We start from the raw sequence: 22,083 nt of genomic DNA on the forward strand, positions 1-22,083 counted from the left end.
CTGAGCGATTAAAACTACATGAAATGGTGAGCATATTTTCCTTCTAAGATGCAGGTATGTACACATAATGGTTGGTACATAAATGGGATTATTGCATGTGGCATACACATACGTGTCCACATACAGAAATACCCTATGCTCCTTTAGGGGTAAACATTTCACTTCGAAATTTTCATGACATTCTTAGGGAGAAAACTTGAACAAAACACTTATTCAAGTCAGTGGCGCTTTATGTATTCTTGGTAAAAATGTTTGGGCTGGTGGGGCTGTGTATCTGTGTATCAAATCCTCTATTTCCATTGATGTGGAAGATGCAACTTAGTAGTTTTTTAGGAGCACTCATGCTTATCATGACTCACAGAAGAAAAAAGCTGAGACTAGTGACTATATCCTCAATAATGAATCCCCAGGAGCACCTATTATGTGCCAGGAACTGCCCTGTATCTTGGGGCTTCCGCTGTAAAAAAGAGATCAGGCCACTGCTGTCATGTCTGAGAGGCATCAAGGGAGTTGTCTCGCCACTAGGAGGAGCCCCTGAGTAAACGAAAGTAGAACTTTGAACCAGATCAATTTGTTTTCCACCCTGGGTCTGCCATACTTGCTGTAAAATGACTACCCACTCTAGTCTGTTTTCTTATTTGTGAAATGGGGATAATAAATACCATTTAAACATTCTTGTTGAAAGAATTAAACACAATATATATATAAAGTGCTTAACAAAAAAATGCATACAATAGAGGCATATTTTTTAATTTATTTTTTTAACAGAGGCATATTTTTAATGCTGATTTTCAATCCATAGTTTCAGTGCCCCACACCACACCAGACACATATTAGACATTCAATATATTGTTAAATGAATGACATCATACTTGCCCCAGTCATCCTCATTTAATAAATAAACAGATATATTTTGTAGCCTTTTTATTTTTAACGGAAAAGGAACTTGTTTCTGATACCTACCATCCCAGAAACAGATCACAGCATTATTATGTGGGCCTTTTAGATGGATTCAGATGTTCCAAAAAAGAATCGATAGCAAGATTTTTCTCACATTGTATAATATTTTCAGTCCTCTGAATACTACTTTTTAAAGTTCTTTGAGTTCTGGAATGCTTAGGAAAATGCTGAGCAATATACACAAGATGGAAATTTAACTGCATTTGAGGACTGAGTTCTATATAAAATATAAATGTACTTTCTCTAACTGTCCTAAATAATAACAGCATTGAAAGGAGCTACAAACATTAATTTCTAAAGGATATGGCAGGGACTGGTGGCTAAATTATTATTTCTAATCCATAACTGTATTTCTAAGCATTTTCTATAAATATGAACTTGTAGTGCCGTAAAAAAACTGCATTTGAAGTCAACCTCCAAAAAATGTCTTTTAATTTTTTATAGTGTTTGAGAAGAATACAAAATTGGAAGAATTATATATTTTTTCTTATTATTACTATAAAAGCTTCATTGAAATAAAGTATGACTAGAGATTAACTGAGAGCCTGAGCAGAAAAGAAGGAAGGAAGAAGGAATTAAGTGGTATTTATAAGAGTTTGCTTTTTTGTATTAGTTGGATGGATTGTTTGGGAAAAGACCAGAAAGTTAAAGAGTACAATGACAGAGTGTATTCGATTTTTTTCTTGTTGAGTTTATTATAGTCACTCATATTGAACTGCTGATTTCAATTAGGGATGATTAGCCTGTGAAAACATGTGTACTGCTGGTATTTAGAGCATTTCAAAAATGATTCAGTGAATCACTAGATTACATGAACAGGATACGGATTCTGTAGAAATGCTATTTGATGTCTATCTACGTATGTTTTAGTTTAGCCGTTATATATGTTTTAGTTTAACCACTGAGATGCAAACCTTAGATCGGATATGGTAGCTTTCTTAGAATAACAAACCACAGCATATAACTAAGTTAGGACAGGATGAATTCAAAAGTGTTTGGATGAGCTGGGGAAAATGATAAATGATGTATTATGATATTTAAATCCCCATCTGGCCAACTTTGCACTTTATTTCAAACAGCTGTAGACCATTTGGAAGCCATTTTGTAGCTCAACTGAGTACTAATATTTACTGTATGAATCACATATCTTTAAAATATTTGTCTTTCCCTGAGAGAGAGACCATTTCTTTCCCAAACTTAACTTTGATATAAATCAGACCCATCCTCCTAGGTTAGAAGGTTTGATCACCGCCGTGGGTTGTTCATTGCCAAAGGCAGTCAGCACCATTGTTGGTTTCTTTACTAGTAAATAGACTTTCTCCCTCCGTGAACAGAGGCTTTGAAACATTTTTGTTGTTGTTAGTCCTCACCTGAGGATATTTTTTTCCATTGATTTTTAGAGAGAGTGGAAGGGAGTGGGAGAGACAGAGAGAGAGAAACATCTATGTGAGAGACATACATCAATTGGTTGCCTCCTGCACGTGCCCCTACCGGCACCAGGATTGAGCCTGGAACCAAGGTACATGCCCTTGACAAGGATCAAACCCATGACCCTTCCGTCCATGAGCCAACACTCTAAATACTGAGCCGAGATGGCTAGGGTGCTTTGAAACATTTTTGAGAAATTTTTTAGTGATGATTTTTAAATATGTTCTAAAGTAAGAATTTCCCCACTTCACCTATATGTTGAATATGCACATATTTTTATCATTCTCTCATACATTTGAGGTCTTTCTTCAGACATTTCCAACAAATATGGAATTGAAAAAGCATTCTCATAAAATGTTAGGAAGACATATAGTATAATATTGGAACTATTAGAAAGTTCTCAAAGGTGGAGGCCCAAACTACTGTTGAGGAAACTTGACTCAGATTTTAATTCCAATCTGGGCTACTCTCCTTTAAACTCAATGATGGACATATACCTCCTGGTATTACTGCCCTTTGAATCCTGCCTGTGAATATCTGCAGTTATTCGGGAAAGAATGGATCCATCAGTCCACGTAACATGAAGTGATGAGTTTTCTCTTTAGTAAAGTGGTCTTTAGGCACTTGTGTGATGATCCAACATAGCCAATCATCAATAGCCAATAGGGAGCCATTTGTAGAAAACAGGGCACTCTGAATGCTAGTCAGGCATCTCGTAACAACATCGATCCCCAAGTGAAACCAGGGGTTACATATTCAGCCTGAAATACATTGCTAGCCACCTTTCTCCTATGGTTGTTAATCAACAAATTTCAGGAAAGTTAACACTTTGTGAGGTGTTGGGGTAGCACTTTAGTCACACTGTTGCTGTTTCAGTAGAAACCGAATGCAAGAACGAGGATAGATGCTACGATCAGGCCATCTGGCCACCTGTCTGAATCTGCTGCTACTAAGAAAATCATGCTTTTGGCAATGCTGTGGGTGTGTTCTCTTTGCCTTTGGAAGTTAAGCCCACCCCAGTTAGCTGCCTGGGGGTCAGATGGAGTAGCATATTAAAAAAAACATAAGTGCTTCAAGCATTCAAATGCATTACAACCATCAACAATATACAGTATTTAATAAATATTTGCTTTAAAGTCCTAAATAGGATTTCTATGTGTGTGGGAGAGAAATCCTCTAGAAATATTTTAAGGTATTCAACGTAAATGTAAACATTGTCAGCTTAAGCTCGTTAATTATAAATTATGTCTCGAAGAAGATGGTTGAAGAAAAGACTAGAAACAGCGATCTGTCTCTCAAGGTGAAAACAAATCAATAAAAAGCAGAGAGCTTTGGGTTTCTGATTGTGGCTGAAACGAGGCATGTCATATACATGGGTGGGTCATATTATTCAAAGGCATTTGCTGTACCCTAGTGTTATTTGTTTACACGTGCAAATTTCCAAAAAAGACTCTGCATTTGACTTCCAATAATTAGCTCACTAAATTTGGAATACTCTTGTTCTTAAGCCAAAGAATTTATTGGTTTATTTATTTTTTAAAAAAAAAACAACTTTTAAGTCTCTTGAGTTTCATTTTTAGTAAGGATGGCACAATGATTATATGGTAATATTGTATGAATTCCTAATTGTCTTATTAAATTGCCTTTCATTACATCACAATGCCAAGAATAAAAGTCTAGGCTGCAGACCTGCCTAAAAGAAGAGCACATTTATTTCATAGGGACCTTTATAATTCTGTTCACAAGGTCAGTCAATTGTTTACCTTAAGTAAAATGTTCTCCTTTAATTAAAATATTCATGAGTAAATAATATTTCTCTCGATCTTGAATTTCACAGTTGGGGACTGAGCTCCGCATACCCTCTTCGGCATTCAGCACCATAAATTGACCTCTGCTGCCAACTTTGGCAGATATTTGGTCGGACTAATTCCAAAGCCACTTTTAAGTCCTTAATCTGTGTCTGTTTTTGAGTTCAGCATGAAAAATATTAGCCAAACCTCCTTCCCTGCTGTAAAATTCAAGATGTGGGAAATTTAAAATAGTTGTTGATAAAAATACACTTCTGTTTACACAGTCAATGATGAAAAAGAGTTTGCTCTTTAAGGCTGATTTCAAAAGATGGTTAAAAAATGATTCCCAAAGGCTTGAAAGAATTGACATAATAGTAGCAGACAACCATGTGTGTTCACTTTGCTAATCTTTCATTTTCGATTCTAATGACTCCTTCCGTTTAGCTTAGCGAGGTGACCTTTCGAATAGCAGCAAGTCTTTTTTCAGTACTTTTGCTCAATTTAAGAGGATTTTACTTTTATTTTCAAGATGATCCCCTCTGAGAAATGAAAACTTTTGCAAACTGAAATTCATTTCTGAACATCTTTACCTTTTCACCATGAGGAGTCCACAGATCCATGTCATCAGTGTTTTCATTGGAAAGGACGTGACCAGAGAAGGCTGCAGGGCAGGGCATGCACGCAGTCCTCGGCCACTCAGGGTCCCATCCTACCCCCAAATGTGTCTGTGACCTCTATCGCCAATTCCTGAGGCTTTGAAATAGAACCTTAAGGCTCAAAATTTTTAAATAGTGATGAGCCTGCCAGCTCCAATACCTTTGATTTACTTATTGGACATCATTGGTCATCGCTAAACTCTGTCCTTGTTTTTATATTGAGCATGGAACGTATATATCAGGGTTAGAATGGACTGTAGGATTATCTGCTCATATATAAATGTGAATGGCTTCTTTACTCGTGTGTGGTTTCCCTGGGAACCTTCATCAATCGTATCTTTCTGAGCCAACTACCTCTACTCTCAAAGTAAACCAGATAAATCCTTTCATATGCTTTATGTAAAATGGAAAATTTTATTGTTGTTAATCTTCTTCTTATCTAGCCTATTGTCATGCTTCTTAAAAATCTGTTTCAGGAACAGAACACAATCTTTGAATATATATATATATATATATATATATATATATATATATAATATAATATTAATATAATATAATTGTGTGTTTCTGTGTGTGTAAGTGTGCATGTGTGTGCATGCAATTATCATTCTGCATTGTACATCTCTGGGAACAAAAGCAGATGCACTTTCTAATTTAAGACTCTTTGTTGTTGTTACAGGTCTATAAAAAGAAAACCGAGGCTGCAAAGAAAGAGTACCTGAAGCAACTAGCAGCATACAGAGCCAGCCTTGTATCCAAGGTAACGTGCTATTGTGTGGTATTGTGTCGGATTGTGGCCATCTTATTGCAGACCGTGATGGTCATTTAAAGGCATAAAAGATCACTTTAGCATTTCTGCACAATCTTCTTTGTTGGGAAAAAAAGTAAATCCTAAACAAAGCGATATAGCTGTATGTTATGGAAATATGTGTTGATACCTAAAAGACCGGAGCAGTATCCTCCGAGCCTTCTATGAAATATTGTCCACCTGTGGATTATTGGTTTTGTGGATTAGTCACAGCGCATCCTTAATCCTCAGCCAATTTTCTATTTCTCTGCATCCTGCTCTTAAATTGCCTCCCGCTTCGTACCCCGTCCATTGACCTTTGCTGAGGAGATACCAACTGTTGAAATTGAGCCTCATTACAGCATCATTAGGATGTAAGCTGGCCTCCCCAGTCCTCGCTCCCCCCAAAAAATGTTTGCATTATTTCATCTGAAACTGAAAAATGCCACTTAAAAATATTTTATGCTTTAAAATATCTTAAACTCTAGTCCTTTCTGTTATAAATACTCAAGAGTTGACTGTTTGGTCTCAGGTTATTAAAGATGTATTTCCCTTTATAGATTTCTCAGGGAGGCAACCTCAGTGAGATGGGGCTGTATTTATAGGTGCTTGGTGTTATGTCATCTCAAGCCTAAATCTGGCTGTTATTTGGTTCAGTGTGCCTTGGGGCTCTGGAATTCATTTTATTCACCCATGAAGAATACTTTCTCTGTTATCCACAAATAGCCATCGTCCTTCTAACAACTCCAAAGTAATTATATAAATTCATTTTTTATAGGGGAAAATATATGCTGAATATACTGATGCAGAACAGAAAAGAGAGCAGAAATACATGTGGATAAAAATTGCAGTGTGCCAGTGGCCTAATACAACTTTATATTCCACTTCTAAGCCATGACATTGTGGAAAAACATGCTATTTATTACTTAACCTAAAAATTTCTAGCTCTCCTGTACTCTCTCACCAAAGAACTAGCACTTCCTAATTTATCTAACTCCTTTAGAAGCTATTTATATTTTCTGCTGATACTATCTCACATTTCTGTATATTTATAGAAGTCACAGAATGTGTACAAAATCATAGCAAAAAAATAAGATATAAATTATTAGATCCATCCAGCCATTGGGTTAATTAGTCACACTGATATTATTCAAACTAATGTGCCCAAAATGTAAAGAGGACTTTAAAAAAAGTGGAATAAGATTTCATCCAAGATGAAATTTTCTTTTTGAGCATTTTAAATAGAGAGTTAGAGCATTTTACACCCAAGAAAATCAATCCATAATGCCTCAAACCCCATACAAAACCCTCTGGTTAATGCTATGAGGATTGCCAGAATGCTGTGATACTGACTAAGCCTTTGCTTTCAAAACAAGTGCCCTCAGATTTACTCTTAGCTGCAACTTTTCTTACTATTCATTCTCAGAGTTGCAAACCTCAGTACACGGCAATTTGTATAAATGCTGCGAATTGCCATATCTACATTTAAAAACCCAAGCAGATTTTTTACAGCTTACTCTGACGTTTTTCTTCTCTTTGGCAGCAGGAATTCTGCTGGAACTGTTGAATGTGTGTTTATGTACAGCCATCTATTGTGTGTATACAGATTGAAGGAAATTACAAACACCCTCTCCAGGTTAGAAAAAGCGGCCCTCTGATGTTGTAAGGGAGTGGATATTTGCAGTATAACCTTGTAGGCATGTACAGAAAATTTACCAGCCTACTCTCCCATTGAGATGGAAGTGTGTAAAAATCTGTTTCTTTTTCATTTTGTGTTTTGTTCTTGTGACTGTTCTGACATGTACAGTACTTAGTTCCTTTATTTATTTATTTATTTATTTATTTATTTATTTATGCATGCATGCATGTATGTATGTATGTATTTACTAGAGGCCTAGTACACGAATTTCATGTACTGGTACGGTCCCTAGCAGCTGCCGGCTGCCAGCCGGGTACTCCCTCCCTTCCCACAGCCACTTGCTGCTGCCACCAGCCAGGTCCTCCCTCCCTTCCCCTGGCCAGCCCCGCCCCCTGGTCGAACTCCCGGAAAACTCCCAGTGGAGGGGACAATTTGCATACTACCCTTTTATTATATCAGATTCTCACCCACCCTCCATGCCCCTCCCCTTTGGTAACCATCAGCTTGCTCTCTATATCTATGAGTCTGTTTCTGCTTTGTTTTGTTAATTCATTTGTGTGTTTTTTCAGATACCACATATAAGTGAAATGAAAAGAAACCATTTCTATTTTAAGTTGTCACAAGGAAAATAATAGCCATTTATACTTACGCACATGTTTTTCTGTGATAATTTTTTAGTATGTTAAAAATTATTTCCCTATTCTGAAAGATCTAAAGGTGCCGTCATAAAACATTCCATGATACTGATAGTGACCATTTCAGGTAAGCACACCCACCAGCCAGTTTATGTTCCCATTCACTCAATCATACGTTTATTTGGCAGCCCCCGGGCATGTGATCTGTACCAAACACTGTGCCAGGCTCACGGCACAGTGGGGACCAGGCAAATGCGTCCCCTGCACTTAAGGAATTTTCTCTTTCGTCTGGGAGACCAAGAGTGAAAACGTAAGCTAGTAAATGACCAAGATCTTTGAGAATCTAAGCATTCAGAAAGACAGAAAGCAAGGGATTGGACAGGATGAACTGCAAAGTCCTCTTTGAAGTTGTGACCTTGGAGCTGAGAGCCAGAGGCAGACAGGAACTGCAGCCCCGAGGGAGCTGAGGGGGGCCTGCAGCAGGTGCAAAGGCTCAGGGACAAAGTGGCTCTGGGCACTGAGAGGTCGATGCAGCTGGAGCTGATGACAGAGGAAGCCTGGTTTGAAGTGAAGCTGGGGAGGTAGGCAGGGGCCACTCACCAAGGCCTTGCAGGACATTGAAAGGAACCGGGTTTATCCAGAATAAAGGGAAGCCACTGACTGAGCTTCAGTAGGGATGGCATGATGGGATTTATCTTTCTAGCAGGTCCCTTTATGTGAATGAATTTCCTCAGCTATCTGACCCCACTCTCAGTCCTTGTGCTGGGCCGTGCTGCTCATGGGTCCAGACAGAGTGTTTGACCTGCTTTCTTACACTCCCCCCGTCCCAGGAGCCATGGCGGAGCACTGACTCTCTCTTCTGAGGTCACTTTGGCCAAGGAAACACTCTGCTAGGCAGGGAGCATCATGCCCTTAAGTTCTTGCTTTACTCCTCCAGAGCTGCATATTTGGGTGCTTGCTTTCTGTGCAATGCATTTGTCCCACCAAATAAGACTGCATTCCTAGGCCCATCGCTCCTCCCCTCACTAATCTGCGGCAGGGTCTGGTCTGCCGCTGCTTGTGGCTTCCAGTCCAGGCCGCACTCCGCGTCCGCCCAGGGCTGCACGACACCTGCTCCGTGTCAGGCACGGGGCTAGGTGCTGAGAGCACCGAGCTGAATGCAGCACATCAAAGGAGAACGTTTCACGGGACTTGAAAGGTTTGCCACTGCAGTCTAAAATTAGCTGCTTCTTACGGAACATAATCAAAAATAGAAACAGCCTGGCTCCACCATGAAACTGAGGCATAAGATTAACAGTGTCCCTCTCCTTTCAATATTTCATGTTATGTTTTAGTGGAAATCTGCTTTAGACCATCTGATCCAACAAATTCATTAACATGACTCCAGGTCTGAATAAAATAGAAATCTACCAAAAATAAAAAAGCTCTGTCATAATAAATGACTGTTCTAACTGTCATAACTTCAAAATGATGGTGCTGACACATCCTCAGAAGGACACTGAATTTTTTTTCCAATAACACAAATAAAAAAAAAAGAAGAGTGTCTTGCTACCAAGGTGCTTCTATGTGTCACACACGGTGCTAGGCATTTTATGTAAATTCCTAGGAATCATCACAATAACCCTACAAAATAAGATTTAGACCCATTTTCTAGACAGTCCCTGGGCAGGGAGATTAAATGACTCGCCCACAGTAAGGAGAGTGGCAGATTGAGGACCCAGACTCCTTGCTGTCTTGTTCCAAAGCTTATAGGTTTTCTCTATCATGAGTGATTACCAAATATGTATGTATGTATGTATGTATGTATGTATTTATTCAAATTCTTATTGTTGAAAGTATTACATAGGTCTCCTTTTCCCCCCACTGGCCTCTCCCAACCCGCTCCTGCCTCCCAGCACAGGCCTTCACCCCCCTATTGTCTGTGTCCATTGGTTATGCTTATCTGCATGCATACTAGTCTTTTGGTTGATCTCTTACCCATCTCCCCCTTACCCTCACCTACCTTCCCTCTGAGGTTTGACGGTCTGTTTGATGCTTCTATGTCTCTGGATCTATTTTTGTTCATCAGTTTATATCTTAGAACTACAACCTCTTGTTATCTCCAATAAAAGTCTATGCCAGCTCTTATATATTAGACAGCTAAGAGGACAGCTGCCCTAGCTTAAAGGAAGCTGGAGGTAGAAGGCCAGTGCCCTCAGAGGAGCCTGGGGCCTGCAGACACTCTAGAAAGCATCACTCTGTGCCACACTCTCCCAGCTGTGCAGCAGCCTGGCCTGGCCACAGGGAGCCTGTGACAGGCCGCCCAGCCACAGGCCACGCCCTGCTGGGCAAACACATCGGAATTGAAGGACCCATGAACAGAGCACGGAGTGTTGAAACACAACACTGGTCAGACTCTGGAATAATTTATTCAATTTAAACAGGGAAGTTGGACAGATTTCAGAAGAAAAAGACATGAAAGTGACTGAAATTATGCTAAGTGAAATAAGTCAGACAGAGAAAGATAAATACCATGCAATTTCACGTGTATGTGGATTCTCAAAAACAAGATAAGCGAAGAAATAAAACAGAAACACACTCATAGAGACAAAAAACAAACTGATGGTTGCCAGATGGAGAGAGGTTAGGGGATAGGTGAAAAAGGTGAAGGGATTAAGATGGACAAAGTGCCAGTTATCCAAATAGCCACACGGATGTGAAGTGCAGCAGAGGGAGTAGAGTCGGGATTGTAACAGCTGTGTGTGGTGCCGGGCGGGTACTAGACTTACTGAGGTGAGCACTTGGTAAGGTATGAAAATGTCTAATCACTTGCACACATAAAGCGAGTATCATACTGTATGTTAGATGTCATCGAAAACTGAAAGTTAAAAAAACAACAACAACTAAGTGACTGAAAGGTAAAGGGCAGAAGATAGTAGCTGAGAAGAGAGGGTTTGACATTTCTAAGTCTGGAAAACAAAGACTTAAGCACGTTCAAGCCCATGGCAGGCATTCAACACAGGACAAGGGTTACTGGTGCTCCATTTTATCTGGCTCCAGAACAAGAAAAAAGATGCTATTTGAAGCCAGAGGACTTTAATCTGAACAGTTAATTACTAAACTCTTGAATTATTTGGGTAGACAATTTCTTTCCATAGAGAAGTTTAAAAGCAGGAAACAAGGGTTTATAAATAAGGTTCGTAGGAGATCTGTAAGGTATCTTCCACGTCTGTGCTTCCACAGGACGTCAAGGGGGAGCATCAGGGACCTCGAAAGTGCCACTCAGGTCACACTGAGGGATCCTCAGAGGGCAGAGGGTCCACAGGCAGCGGGGGCAGGTGGATCCAGGTTCAAATTCCAGGTTTCCCGCTTCCTCGCTGCATGACTTCATGCAAGTTATTCAGCTGTTTGAAGTCTCGGTTTACTCATGTGTGAAATAGAGACGCTCATAGGACCTACATCCATGAGGCTGAAATAAAAAAAACTATATAAGCTGCATGATTTGGGATCCTGAATACGGGGAAACACTTAATATTCTTACCAGCTATTTTATTGTTGCTGTTACTAATTTTAGTTTAATGTCCTTGGTAAGTGTGCAAAGAACTAGGAAAAGTGTGTGCATGATTGAAAATGTAGCTGGCTCACATTTTCAATTTGTCTGCCAGGCTGCTTTGATGTACAGAAACACTGTAAGTGGCATTAAAACAAGAAACAATTTGTTTCAGGATACATCCCCTTATAAAGATGAGAAATGGTCTAGATATTTTTAAAACTCATCTACACAGGTTTCGAAATTGAAATGGTCTTTATGAGTCTTTAGTAGGAGAGACTAAGAATAGTCTGAGGGCCCAGCATATATGCTGTTTTGAAAGCTAGGACTTCCTGGCTGGAGCAGTTTTACTTGCTATTTAAGGTCGCTTGGGGTTGGCCTCTGAAGGAAAGCGTAAGGATATATAGTTTTTCCATAGACAAGGGTCTAAATTATTACGTTGAGAACAATGTATAACTTTAAAGCAATTGGAACTGGTTTCATTTTACCACATGGACCAGAATTTATATTCTCGAAATGAGTGTTGGATTCAAAGTAGTCACCTTGGGAGGCCACAAACTTATTTTATTATTGCTCCCCGAGTTCAAAAAGAGTCCTGAAACCCCCCTTTCAGAACTGCAGTCACGAAAAGGTTGCGAGCCCCTTTAGAAAGTCAATCTTGTTACATTGTTTTCACACCTCGTTCTTTCCCCCAAACATCACTCAAATGTAATCCACAGACTTGGCTCCAAGTGACTATTAGCCGTTTCCAAAATCAAACGCACCATCAAACAACAAAGAGTTGTCTGAGGATCTGTCAAACAGTGTCCCACAGGCTCTGAAGAGAAATCCAGTAGGGAAGTTCTCCAGTATTCCAAGCAAAAGCAGCCTTTACTGAAAGAAACGTCCACCTTCTCAGAAGTGCCTACCTGGAAGGGGACGTCATGTGGGCGAATATGTTCTGGTTTGTTAAACGACATCAGATTCATGACTTTAAGGTCACACACCAGAGAGGAGGTTTTGTCTCTACCTTGTACCAAATTTATAGAGGGCAATGGAAGCTGGGTTTTTGTTTTAATGTACAGTATAGGACAGTATTGAATTAAATTACAGAAGTTATCTGTTGCCATGACCCATCATAAAAAATCACAATGCTCAGTTCAATTAAGGGCCAGTAAGTTCAAAACAAAAAAAAAGACATAATTTCTTTTTACAGGATGAAGTAATTTATAGAATTCATGCCATGAAGACAAATATTAAGTCCGAATTTGAAAATGGGATGGACCATTTTATGACTGTTAACATAAAATGTGCAGCCCTGTAAGCCCAAACTGTGATTTAAAGATAATAAAATCTCATGCTTCAAGGTGTAAATTAATCACAGGCAAGGACCAAGAAAAATTTTCTGTCCAGAAGCAACAATGCACAGTTGAGTCGGTGCATAAATTTTCTTTAATTTCCAGTGCATCAAGTATTGGTCAGTGCTGAAAACAAGAATCAAATTAGATGGACGATTAATCTGATTTGGTCCAGCAACTCCTATATTGTTGCTTCCACTGAGTTTTATGTCTTGTATTTATACTTTGCTATTTTAAATAACAATTGCTTTGTCAATTTTTTTTTTATTTTTATGGCACTTATTATCCCAGAATGGCGGGCGGGGGAGAGGGGGCATTTATGCACTCTGCAGTATTATCTTTATTATACTGAGTAAATCCAAAACTATCTTGGATAATCAGCAACTTGGATCCTAAGAAGTACCTGAAGGTTTATAAAGTTGTATCTCTTGTGGAAGATTCCACTGAGAAGACCCAATGGTCTTTCTTGCCACACATGCATCCTCATTTTGCTTATAGAGAACATCTTTCAGAATAATGGTTTCAAAAGCAAACAGGAAGTGGAACTTATTCAGAAACTGATAGCCAGAACACCATTTTTGCATTAAAATGTCTGATTTAAGGGTTGATTTTTCAGTTGTGTGTACAGTAGTAAAATCCCATTTATCAGGTTACCTACACAAAGCACACACCCCCTAAAATGAAAGTAGTTAATGTGTTTGAAAATAAAAACAATCTTAAATTCTTTAGTCTGTATGAGAAAATAGTTCTAAGTTATGAATGATAGGTATAAAGATATTCATATACAATTAATTTGCAAAATTGTAGCCTTGCTCTCATAGTTTAATTGGAAGAAAATTAGAGTAAGAGTATATTAAATTTATGATTTCTTCATATTCCCGTTTAATCAGATTATGAATTCATGGCACTGTTCTGGAAAATGAACTTATTCTTCCTATCTTCCAAAATAATAAAATAGCACTCTAATTAATAGATGGTCTGTTGTATTAGTCTGATTAAGAATTAATCAGAAATGAAGCTAGAAGTAGGTTTTTCTTCCCTGTCTGAATGAGTGGACCTTTACATCAAGACGCAAATTCTCAAAATATGAGTCGAGCACAGTAAACTTCTCTGTTGCCTGCACCACCCAAGATCCAGTGGGGAATAAAGAGCAGAGTACCTAACCAAGGGCCAGAGCTAAGGGTGATCATTTCTCATCCCTTCTGGGAGGGTGTGGTTTATGCTAAGAGCAAAGGAGAAAGTGGACTATCACCCTGATATTCGGTAAGGTTTCAAAGACTTCAGATCTTTCCTCCCCGCCTGGGAAGAGGAGCAGCATGCTTTGTCAGGAGCCTCAGCAAGGGCAACAGTCATTGTGTGGAGTATTGCTCAAGAAGACTCATTCACTCATTCATCAAACATGTTGGTGTGCTCTGTGTACTTGGCACCGTGCCAGATGCATGGGATGCAGAGATACAAATCACTATTGTAAGAAAGGTCCTTTCCTCGATGGAGAGGGGTCCAAGACTGGAGGACTTCGTTTTAAAGAGAGAAAACAGGGAGAAAACCCCTGCCATGTACAGTCACATGCCTAGACACATTATTTATCTTGTCACATTAAATATCTTGGAAAGTGAAGAGAAATCACATAACTTCCCAAGATTCTTTCTCCTTCTGTGTTACAAATTATGGTTAAGTATTGTCTAAATCATTCCTTTTTAAATCTATTTAGCTAGTTTGCCCATATTCCTTCCAGTGATTAAAAGTTACTGCTATTTCGGTTTAGCATTACTGATCTTTTCATGCCTTAGTCGGGAGAAGATAGATGACAAAGAAATGGCTGAATAGACAAAAGGTTTTGTGTTTACCAGGAGAAAAGAGCCTTCACAAGGTTGGCAATCAAGTATCTTAGATTAGGTTGCAATCTATTTCTACTTATCTATAAGTCTGTACTTCTACCTCTACATCTATCTATCATCCATCAATGTGGTGGACCACATGCTGTTATTTAAAAAGTGAAATTTGGGAGAATTTGGCTCATTGTTTATTTTGGATTCACCATTGAGGAAAACCATTAGCATGTCTACACCTTCGCTCTTCTAGGCTCTAATTGGGAAGCTGCCAACTGCCTAAACCCTTCAAGAAACTGTCACCGTCCTATGCCTAGAATATGAAACTCACTATGCAAATCGTATTCCAGGAAACATAAAATAATGATTATTTTAATATTGTACCTGGATGCACGAAATTTCACTATGCATTGTGAGGCAATAAAAAGTTAGTTTGAGGCAAGAAACATGACTATTTAAATTGAAATGTGTGTTCTATTTGCCAATTTAAATTATGTGTGTGTGATTTATTAATTTTCCTGCACCAATATTTCTCATTGAAAACTATTGCCATGAAGTGACCCATTAAGAGAAGACTTTTGTGGTTCTTATAGATTCAAGACATAGATTCGCAGAGTGAAGGTTCTAAGAAGTCCTGCTGGAAGGCACCCCCTTAATCTTCTCTAACCCAGTGCTGTTTCCACACATTCTCTCATGGAACCTGGCTGTTTTAAGATATTTATTTTTCCACAAACTCCCTTCAATACAGTTTGGAAACTATGTGCTTTGGGGTGTGAAGTTGGTGTTATACCTAGAACTGCTTGCCAGGACTGGCTATCCACCCATGAAGCCAGCCTGCTGTTTGCTACGTGTCTGTACTCACTAGGATTAGTCATTTCTAGTGTAGCCTAAGTACATTTCCTTAAGTTGTTTAATTTAAATAAACAAATGTATGTGATTATAAATTTATTGTAATTCTTGGGATGATTATACGATTGTCTGAACAACATGTCATATATACTTCTGTACGTTTGGTTTACATACACACAGGTGTATATGCAAGTGCAAGCTACGTATCTAAAGCTCTATATGCCAGATCAGTAGATAATGAGGCAATTATTGGCTACCGAGATAAAAAAATTTTACCATTACATGTATTTCATAGTTTTGAGAATATGGTAAATGTGAGTGATTTTTCTTCTGTTTGAATTAAAACATCTATAAAGCAAAAAGTAAAGATGCACTAACATGCATTAAGTGTGATAGCTTTCTGCTCATTGTGTAATCATTTATTTCCTGAATGACAGTGCCACAGTATGTGACTAAATATGAAATTAGCCCTTGTGCAGTAGGCTCAGAAGAGGGAATGCAAACACAATGAAAACACTTTCCCTGATGACTTAAACACACAGACACAATAAACACATATCGTCTTGGCATGTACAGAATGATGTTTGAGGCATATCATCCCAGTACATGTTATTCTGATGTAGAACTAGTCGGTGTTTACATGGCCTGAATTAACCTGATTGACCTTTTCCTTGAATTGTTCACTACTCTGTGCAACAACAAGACTTTTTTAAATGGGAGCAAAAAAATTGACTTAATTTTGTAATGGAAAACACCTTTTAGGTTCTATCTATAACAATAAAAGCATAATATGCTAATTAGACCAGACACCCTTACAGACATCCTTCCAGACGAAGCCAGGGCTGCGAGGGAAACCCAGGTCCCGGGTGCCAGAGGGAGGCTGGTGCCAGCAGCTGGGGGAAGGAAGGCCTACTCTTGCATGAATTTCGTGCATTGGGCCTCTAGTAATTAATAATGCTTCTTTGGTTTGAAGCCTCCTCTTGAAAGTTTCTGTGAACAATTTTTGACATTCTTAATGTTGCTACAGAAGACAGGGCATCTGAATGTCCATTCCTAGTTCGGAAGTTTGCATCAACATGGACAGAGAGAAACAATGAGAGGATTCTTTGGAGGGACCTGAACCCTTTGGATACACCTTACTATAGACTCTGCATGGAGTATTCAGTCTCATGGGACCTCACATTTCCATGGTTGGGCATGTTTTTACAGATGTCGGTCGTGTCATTCCTGTAGAAACAGTATGTGGGGTGGTAGTCCATTTAACCAGCCTACCCTCCTCGAGTCAGCACACACATGCAGCATCGTTCTTACTGTGGTTTTATTTAATTCCCCTGCATTATTGAGGGGAAATGACTTGTGCTGCTAGCAATGTTGTAGGCCTACATGATGCTCCCACATTGAGTTTCATGTCATCACGTGCGATGAACCAGTCTGCCTAGCGTACCTGTCAGTTGACGGAGCCGCACAGAGCAGGAGGAACTCAGAAGGACCCACCATTGCTGGGAGGAACAAGAAACTCATTCTGACTTACAGAATGAATAAGCGTGACACGGAGGGCGCAGGATAAGGGCATCTATGCATCATCAAGACCTTGTGTTTTCCCCAGGAGGACATTTTAGCATTTTCTTCCTCCAGCTGGTTTCACCTTTCACCATTTGTTATATCAGCCTCTTCCTCTCAGCCAAAGTAGGAGGTGGGTTCACGCCCAAAAAGAAATGCCTCAGGGCTGATTCTTGATTCTTTTCAGCTTCCACTGATATGCCTCCTTTTTCAGCCAATTAAAAGATTATTAGGAAATGACCCTATGAAGGTATGAAAAAAATTAGGGCAAAATTATATTCATTTATGATGGGAGTCTAAAATTTCTAAGAGAGATTATTTTTATCCAGTTCATTATGGGGGACAATTCATCATCAACTTCTTTAAAAACCAAGATGAGTTCTATGGTTACTTTGAAGATATATTAATGTGGCTTTATGTGACTTCTGAAAGGTATTTTAGAACTCGTTGCTTCCATATCCATTTCCATCAACCGGCTTTGATTTCTTTGTGCAAATATCTAGGCCAAGGCTCTTTGAGAACACAAAAAGAAAAAAGACAAAACTAAACAGAAAATCAATAGAAGAACTCCCAACACTGAATTACTTTCAAAGTGAGCTACGCATGCATTTCCTATTAGGACAATGATGGCATCCATCCCACCCTGATCTTTCTCTCTTTATTTGGAGGATGAGAAAAGCCACCAAATTAAGGCTTAGCATTTATACAAAGAAAAAAAGTCATCATAGATGGTTTTAGATTTTATATCAGAGATCGAAGAACCTCCTTGCAAATAATGGCGGCGGAGTTCTTGGGTAAGAGGGTCAAGAATAGTAATGAGGCCTTTGTCGGTGTGGCTCAGTGGATAGAGCATCAATCAGCCTGTGGACTGAAGGGTTCTGGGTTCGATTCTGGTCAAGGGCATTTACCTCCTCAGTTGCAGGCTCCATCCCCTGTCCTGGTCAGGGCACCGTGGAAGGCAACCATTGATGTGTCTCTCTCACTTCAGTGTTTCTCTCTGTCTCTCTCTCTCCCTTCCACTCTTCCTAAAAAATCAATGGAAAAATATCCTTGTGTAAGGATTAACAAAACAGAAAACAAACAAAACAAAAAAAGAATAGCAATGGGTGTTGAGTCACATGGAAGTTCAGGTATAAACTCACAGAACATCTTGTTAACAGACATCACACCGTGTGGGTCGGTCTCTTAACTCTGCTCTTGTTTGTTTCGCCAACAGAGCTACAGCGAACCTGTTGATGTGAAGACCTCTCAACCTCCTCAGCTGATCAGTTCAAAGCCGTCAGTGTTCCACGGGCCCAGCCAGGCCCACTCAGCTCTGTACCTAAGTTCCCACTATCACCAACAACCAGGGATGAGTCCTCACCTAACTGCCATGCACCCCAGTCTCCCCAGGAGCATAGCCCCCAAGCCGAATAACCAAATGCCAGTGACTGTGTCTATAGCAAACATGGCCGTGTCCCCCCCTCCTCCCCTCCAGATCAGCCCACCTCTTCACCAGCATCTCAACATGCAGCAGCACCAGCCACTCACCATGCAGCAGTCCCTTGGGAACCAGCTCCCCATGCAGGTCCAGTCTGCCTTACACTCACCCACCATGCAGCAGGTACGTGCTCGCGCTCTCGACTCCCCTTCAGAAATGCTGGCGGCGGGGAGGGGGTGTGCGGTCTGTTCCTCCAGTCAAGGAGGGGGATATGTGTTTTCTATTTAAATGGAGAGAGAATTGAAGATATTCAACAAATATCTGCTTTCTGAAAAATATAATTTACAGGTGGAGAGTATGAGCAGCATTATACAATCACGATAATTGATAGCTGCTGCTTTTCATAATCACTGGTTTCCTTCTCATGATGTCCATGTTGCTTCACCTTCTAATCGCCCTTGTTTTCTGCTTGAGTAAAGTACATTTGTTGTTTTGAGATGCCAACTGCTACTAAAGATCTCTTTGGGATTGAGACCGCTATACTGTTTTTTTCAATATTGCTCAGATATAAGGAACTCATGGTAGGCATAACTGCTGAGTCCAGTAAATGCTGTAAAATGAAATCAGGCACACTGTTTCTGCCCAGAAGTATCAATGGATACAACCTTAAAAGTCCTAAGAAATGAATGTTTTAGCCAGTTTTATTTTAAAATGGATACCTGGCTTCTGCATACATTAGAAAATATAAGAGGTTTGGAAAACTCCCTGCCCACGCCCCAGTTATCGAAACCATTTGTGTGCAATCTTAACTTTTCTTTGAAATTAAGTTTTCCTTTGGGGTTTGGCTTTATTTTAAAATTTGAAAATGAGGAGCAAATGGTGTAAACTAAACTGGGCATAAAGCATTTAAAAATCATTAAAACTTGTTTTAAAATATAGGTCAAAGTAAAACCTACAAACATATAAAATTTATCTCACTGCTATAAATTACTCTATTATTTCCAGAGCCAGAGTTAAGTATGCAAACATAGCCTTCCTATAGAATTGATATCTAGCCCAGCCAGTGTGGCTCAGTGGTTGAACATTAAACTATGAATCAGGAGATCATGGTTTGATTCTCCAGTCAGGCACATACCCAGTAAAGGGCATGCAGGAGGCAGCTGATCAATGATTCTCTCTCATCATTGATGTTTCTATCTCTCTCTCCCGCTCCCTTCCTCTCTAAAATCAATAAAAATATAGTTTTAAAAAAAGAAAAGAATTGATATGTAGGCCTCTATGGAATTTGAGTCTATAGTTGTATTGCTGGTGGAAATGGGGTCCTTTTATGGAGTCCCAAGAAAAGCATTTTTGGCGCCCTTGTATAGAAGGATAAGGTGTAGTGGTAAGATTTATTGGGATAGAAATAAAAGACTATTCCCAGGTTCCAGTGTCTTATTTCCATCAATCACGCTGTGGAAGAAGTCGAGTCTTGTCTTCATTAAGTCTAGAATTAGAAATTCTATTAATGGTTCAGTCCATGTGAATGTTGAGTCCAGTTTAGTCTCTGTTCCCATTTGGGTAGTTTAGTCTCTGTTTTCAGCTGGCTCCAGTGTTGTGTTGTTGTACCCAGGCCTGCGTTTGGGTCCACGTGGCTGCCGGGCCTGCACTGGGAGCCGCTCTCAAAGTTCATGCTTCAGCTGGAGAGGCTGTTAGGCCCTCAACGCTGTTAAAGAGAATGTGTGAGCAATGAATGTGTGTTATACAGAGAGAGAGACCTTTGTTACATTTTGATTATATTATTTTGGGCTTTGTTTTTTTAAGTCAATCGATGTTTCTTTTCATGGGCTTGTGCTAGGCCCTTTTCCTAATCAATTTATTTTTTAGAACTTTGCAGGTTTGTGTTGGACCCTCCCCCTACCCAGTTCAGTCTTCTTTTCAGATTAGGCATTTCCCCTTTTGGCTTCTATTATGCATGTGTTTCTTTTTTTCTGTGTCATTTTTGGCTTCTACTGGGCATGTACCTAGTAGAGGAATTTCTCATTGGACTATGAGAGGGTGGAGAGGAAGCAGAAAGAGGAATTAAATATAAGTACTCTCAAATTCATTTTTATTACTGTATTTATAGACAGAATTTCTGAGAGCTGACAATAGCAAACCTTAATATATTACTTTATTTTATCCTTAATTTCAGAAAATTTATAATGTGGGTACTGCTAGCATTATCTTCACTTTACAGGTGAGGAAACTCAGGTTGGCAGGGTTGAATAATGTGCCCATAAGGTCAGAGCTGGAATTCACACTACAGTCTATTCAGAAATCAGAGCCTGGATTCTTAAATGCTAGACCTGCTGCCTCTCACTTTTAATCATTCTTATAGACTATTACCAGTGTTGCATTAGAAAATCTGTGTCTTATTAGACTTTGGAGGGTCTTTAAATTCTAGTTAGTTCTAAGATTAACATGGTTATGGAGAGCATAGCGGATGTCTTCCTTGGTCTCTAAGCCAAGGATATTGATAAAGCTCTGACAACTTACTTAGCTATGCTCAACAAACTAGTTGTTGGCTCACTAGGGAAGAAGACTCAGGAAAACCGACTTCCACCACTTGCCTTGTCCACAGTGGTGTTTGTGGACAGCAACTGATGCTGACAGGGTCAAATTTCCAGTCTTTCCATCAGACACCACTTATAATAAAAGGGACCCTCCTGGGTGTCCTTGCATTTTAAGGAACCAATAGTGTTTCTGTGAAGGATTAATAGTTTAAAAGACACAACCTTCCATTGTGTGGGTTGAATCCTGCCTCAGGGGACTTGCTGGCAGCTCGGGGCTCATTCTTTGCTCACAGTACTGTACTACAGGGCAGTTTCTTCTCAGGGGAAAGAATATGGAAGTCACAATCCCCTCAACAAGTTGAGGAGTAGAGCTCTATCCAGAAAGGACACCTTTTTTCTAATTTATCCAATTAGAAATGGTTCCATATATATATCAATACCTTAGGTAAGTTGGTCATGACCCTGACTAGTTTTCAACATTTCAGAATTACATAAGACCACATGTGAAAATCCAAGAGATCTGAATAGGAAAAAATAGAACGAATCACATTGAGTAGGTTATTCATCAATCTTTAAGTCAGTTCTATTACTGTATCCCAAAACGTGTCCTTACCAAAATGGTAAGACCTGATTTCAATTTACATTAGTAAGAGAAGACAAAATGGCATGGACCCAATGTGGAGACTGAAAAACTACAGTGACTAGCCTCACTTTTAACAATGCCTTGATCCTGGTGGGTAGTCAATAAAATAATGTTGGACAAATGAGAGCATTTTTTAAAACGAATTCTAAAAGTGTTTAAACATTAGAAGAAATTATAGGGTAGTTTACAGAACCTTATTTCCCTGGAAGTCTTTTTAATTTATTTTATTTTTTTTCCCCTGGAAGTTTTTAAAACTTTTATTTATTCCAAAAAGATGAATAGAACCCCTAACGTGTGCCAGACACTGTCTAGGCTCTGGAAATTGAATGATCAGTGAGAACAGGTAAGGAGGCCTCTGCCCCCATGCAGCTCACATCAGAGGTGGATGGGTAGCAGGTGGTAATAAACAGATAAATTAGTAAAGTCTCATGGAAAAAAATAATAGAGGAGGACAAACTGCAGGGTGCATGTGGGGATGACAGAGCCT

At 39.4% G+C, this 22,083-nt stretch overlaps 1 protein-coding gene across 1 annotated transcript in view; it reads left to right on the forward strand.

Annotated features, from left to right (window-relative positions):
- TOX (thymocyte selection associated high mobility group box) overlaps positions 1 to 22,083 on the forward strand; it is a 296,399-nt gene that overhangs the window by 267,376 nt on the left and 6,940 nt on the right. The window contains exons 6-7 of the mRNA XM_070392145.1: positions 5,514 to 5,594; positions 18,216 to 18,602. Of these exons, the coding sequence (XP_070248246.1) occupies positions 5,514 to 5,594; positions 18,216 to 18,602 (468 nt within the window). The remainder of the gene's footprint in view (positions 1 to 5,513; positions 5,595 to 18,215; positions 18,603 to 22,083) is intronic.

This window comes from Myotis yumanensis, unplaced genomic scaffold, assembly GCF_028538775.1.
Source record: "Myotis yumanensis isolate MYYU_CA2020_CCGP unplaced genomic scaffold, mMyoYum1.0.hap1 SCAF_15, whole genome shotgun sequence".
Classification (NCBI taxonomy): domain Eukaryota; kingdom Metazoa; phylum Chordata; class Mammalia; order Chiroptera; family Vespertilionidae; genus Myotis; species Myotis yumanensis.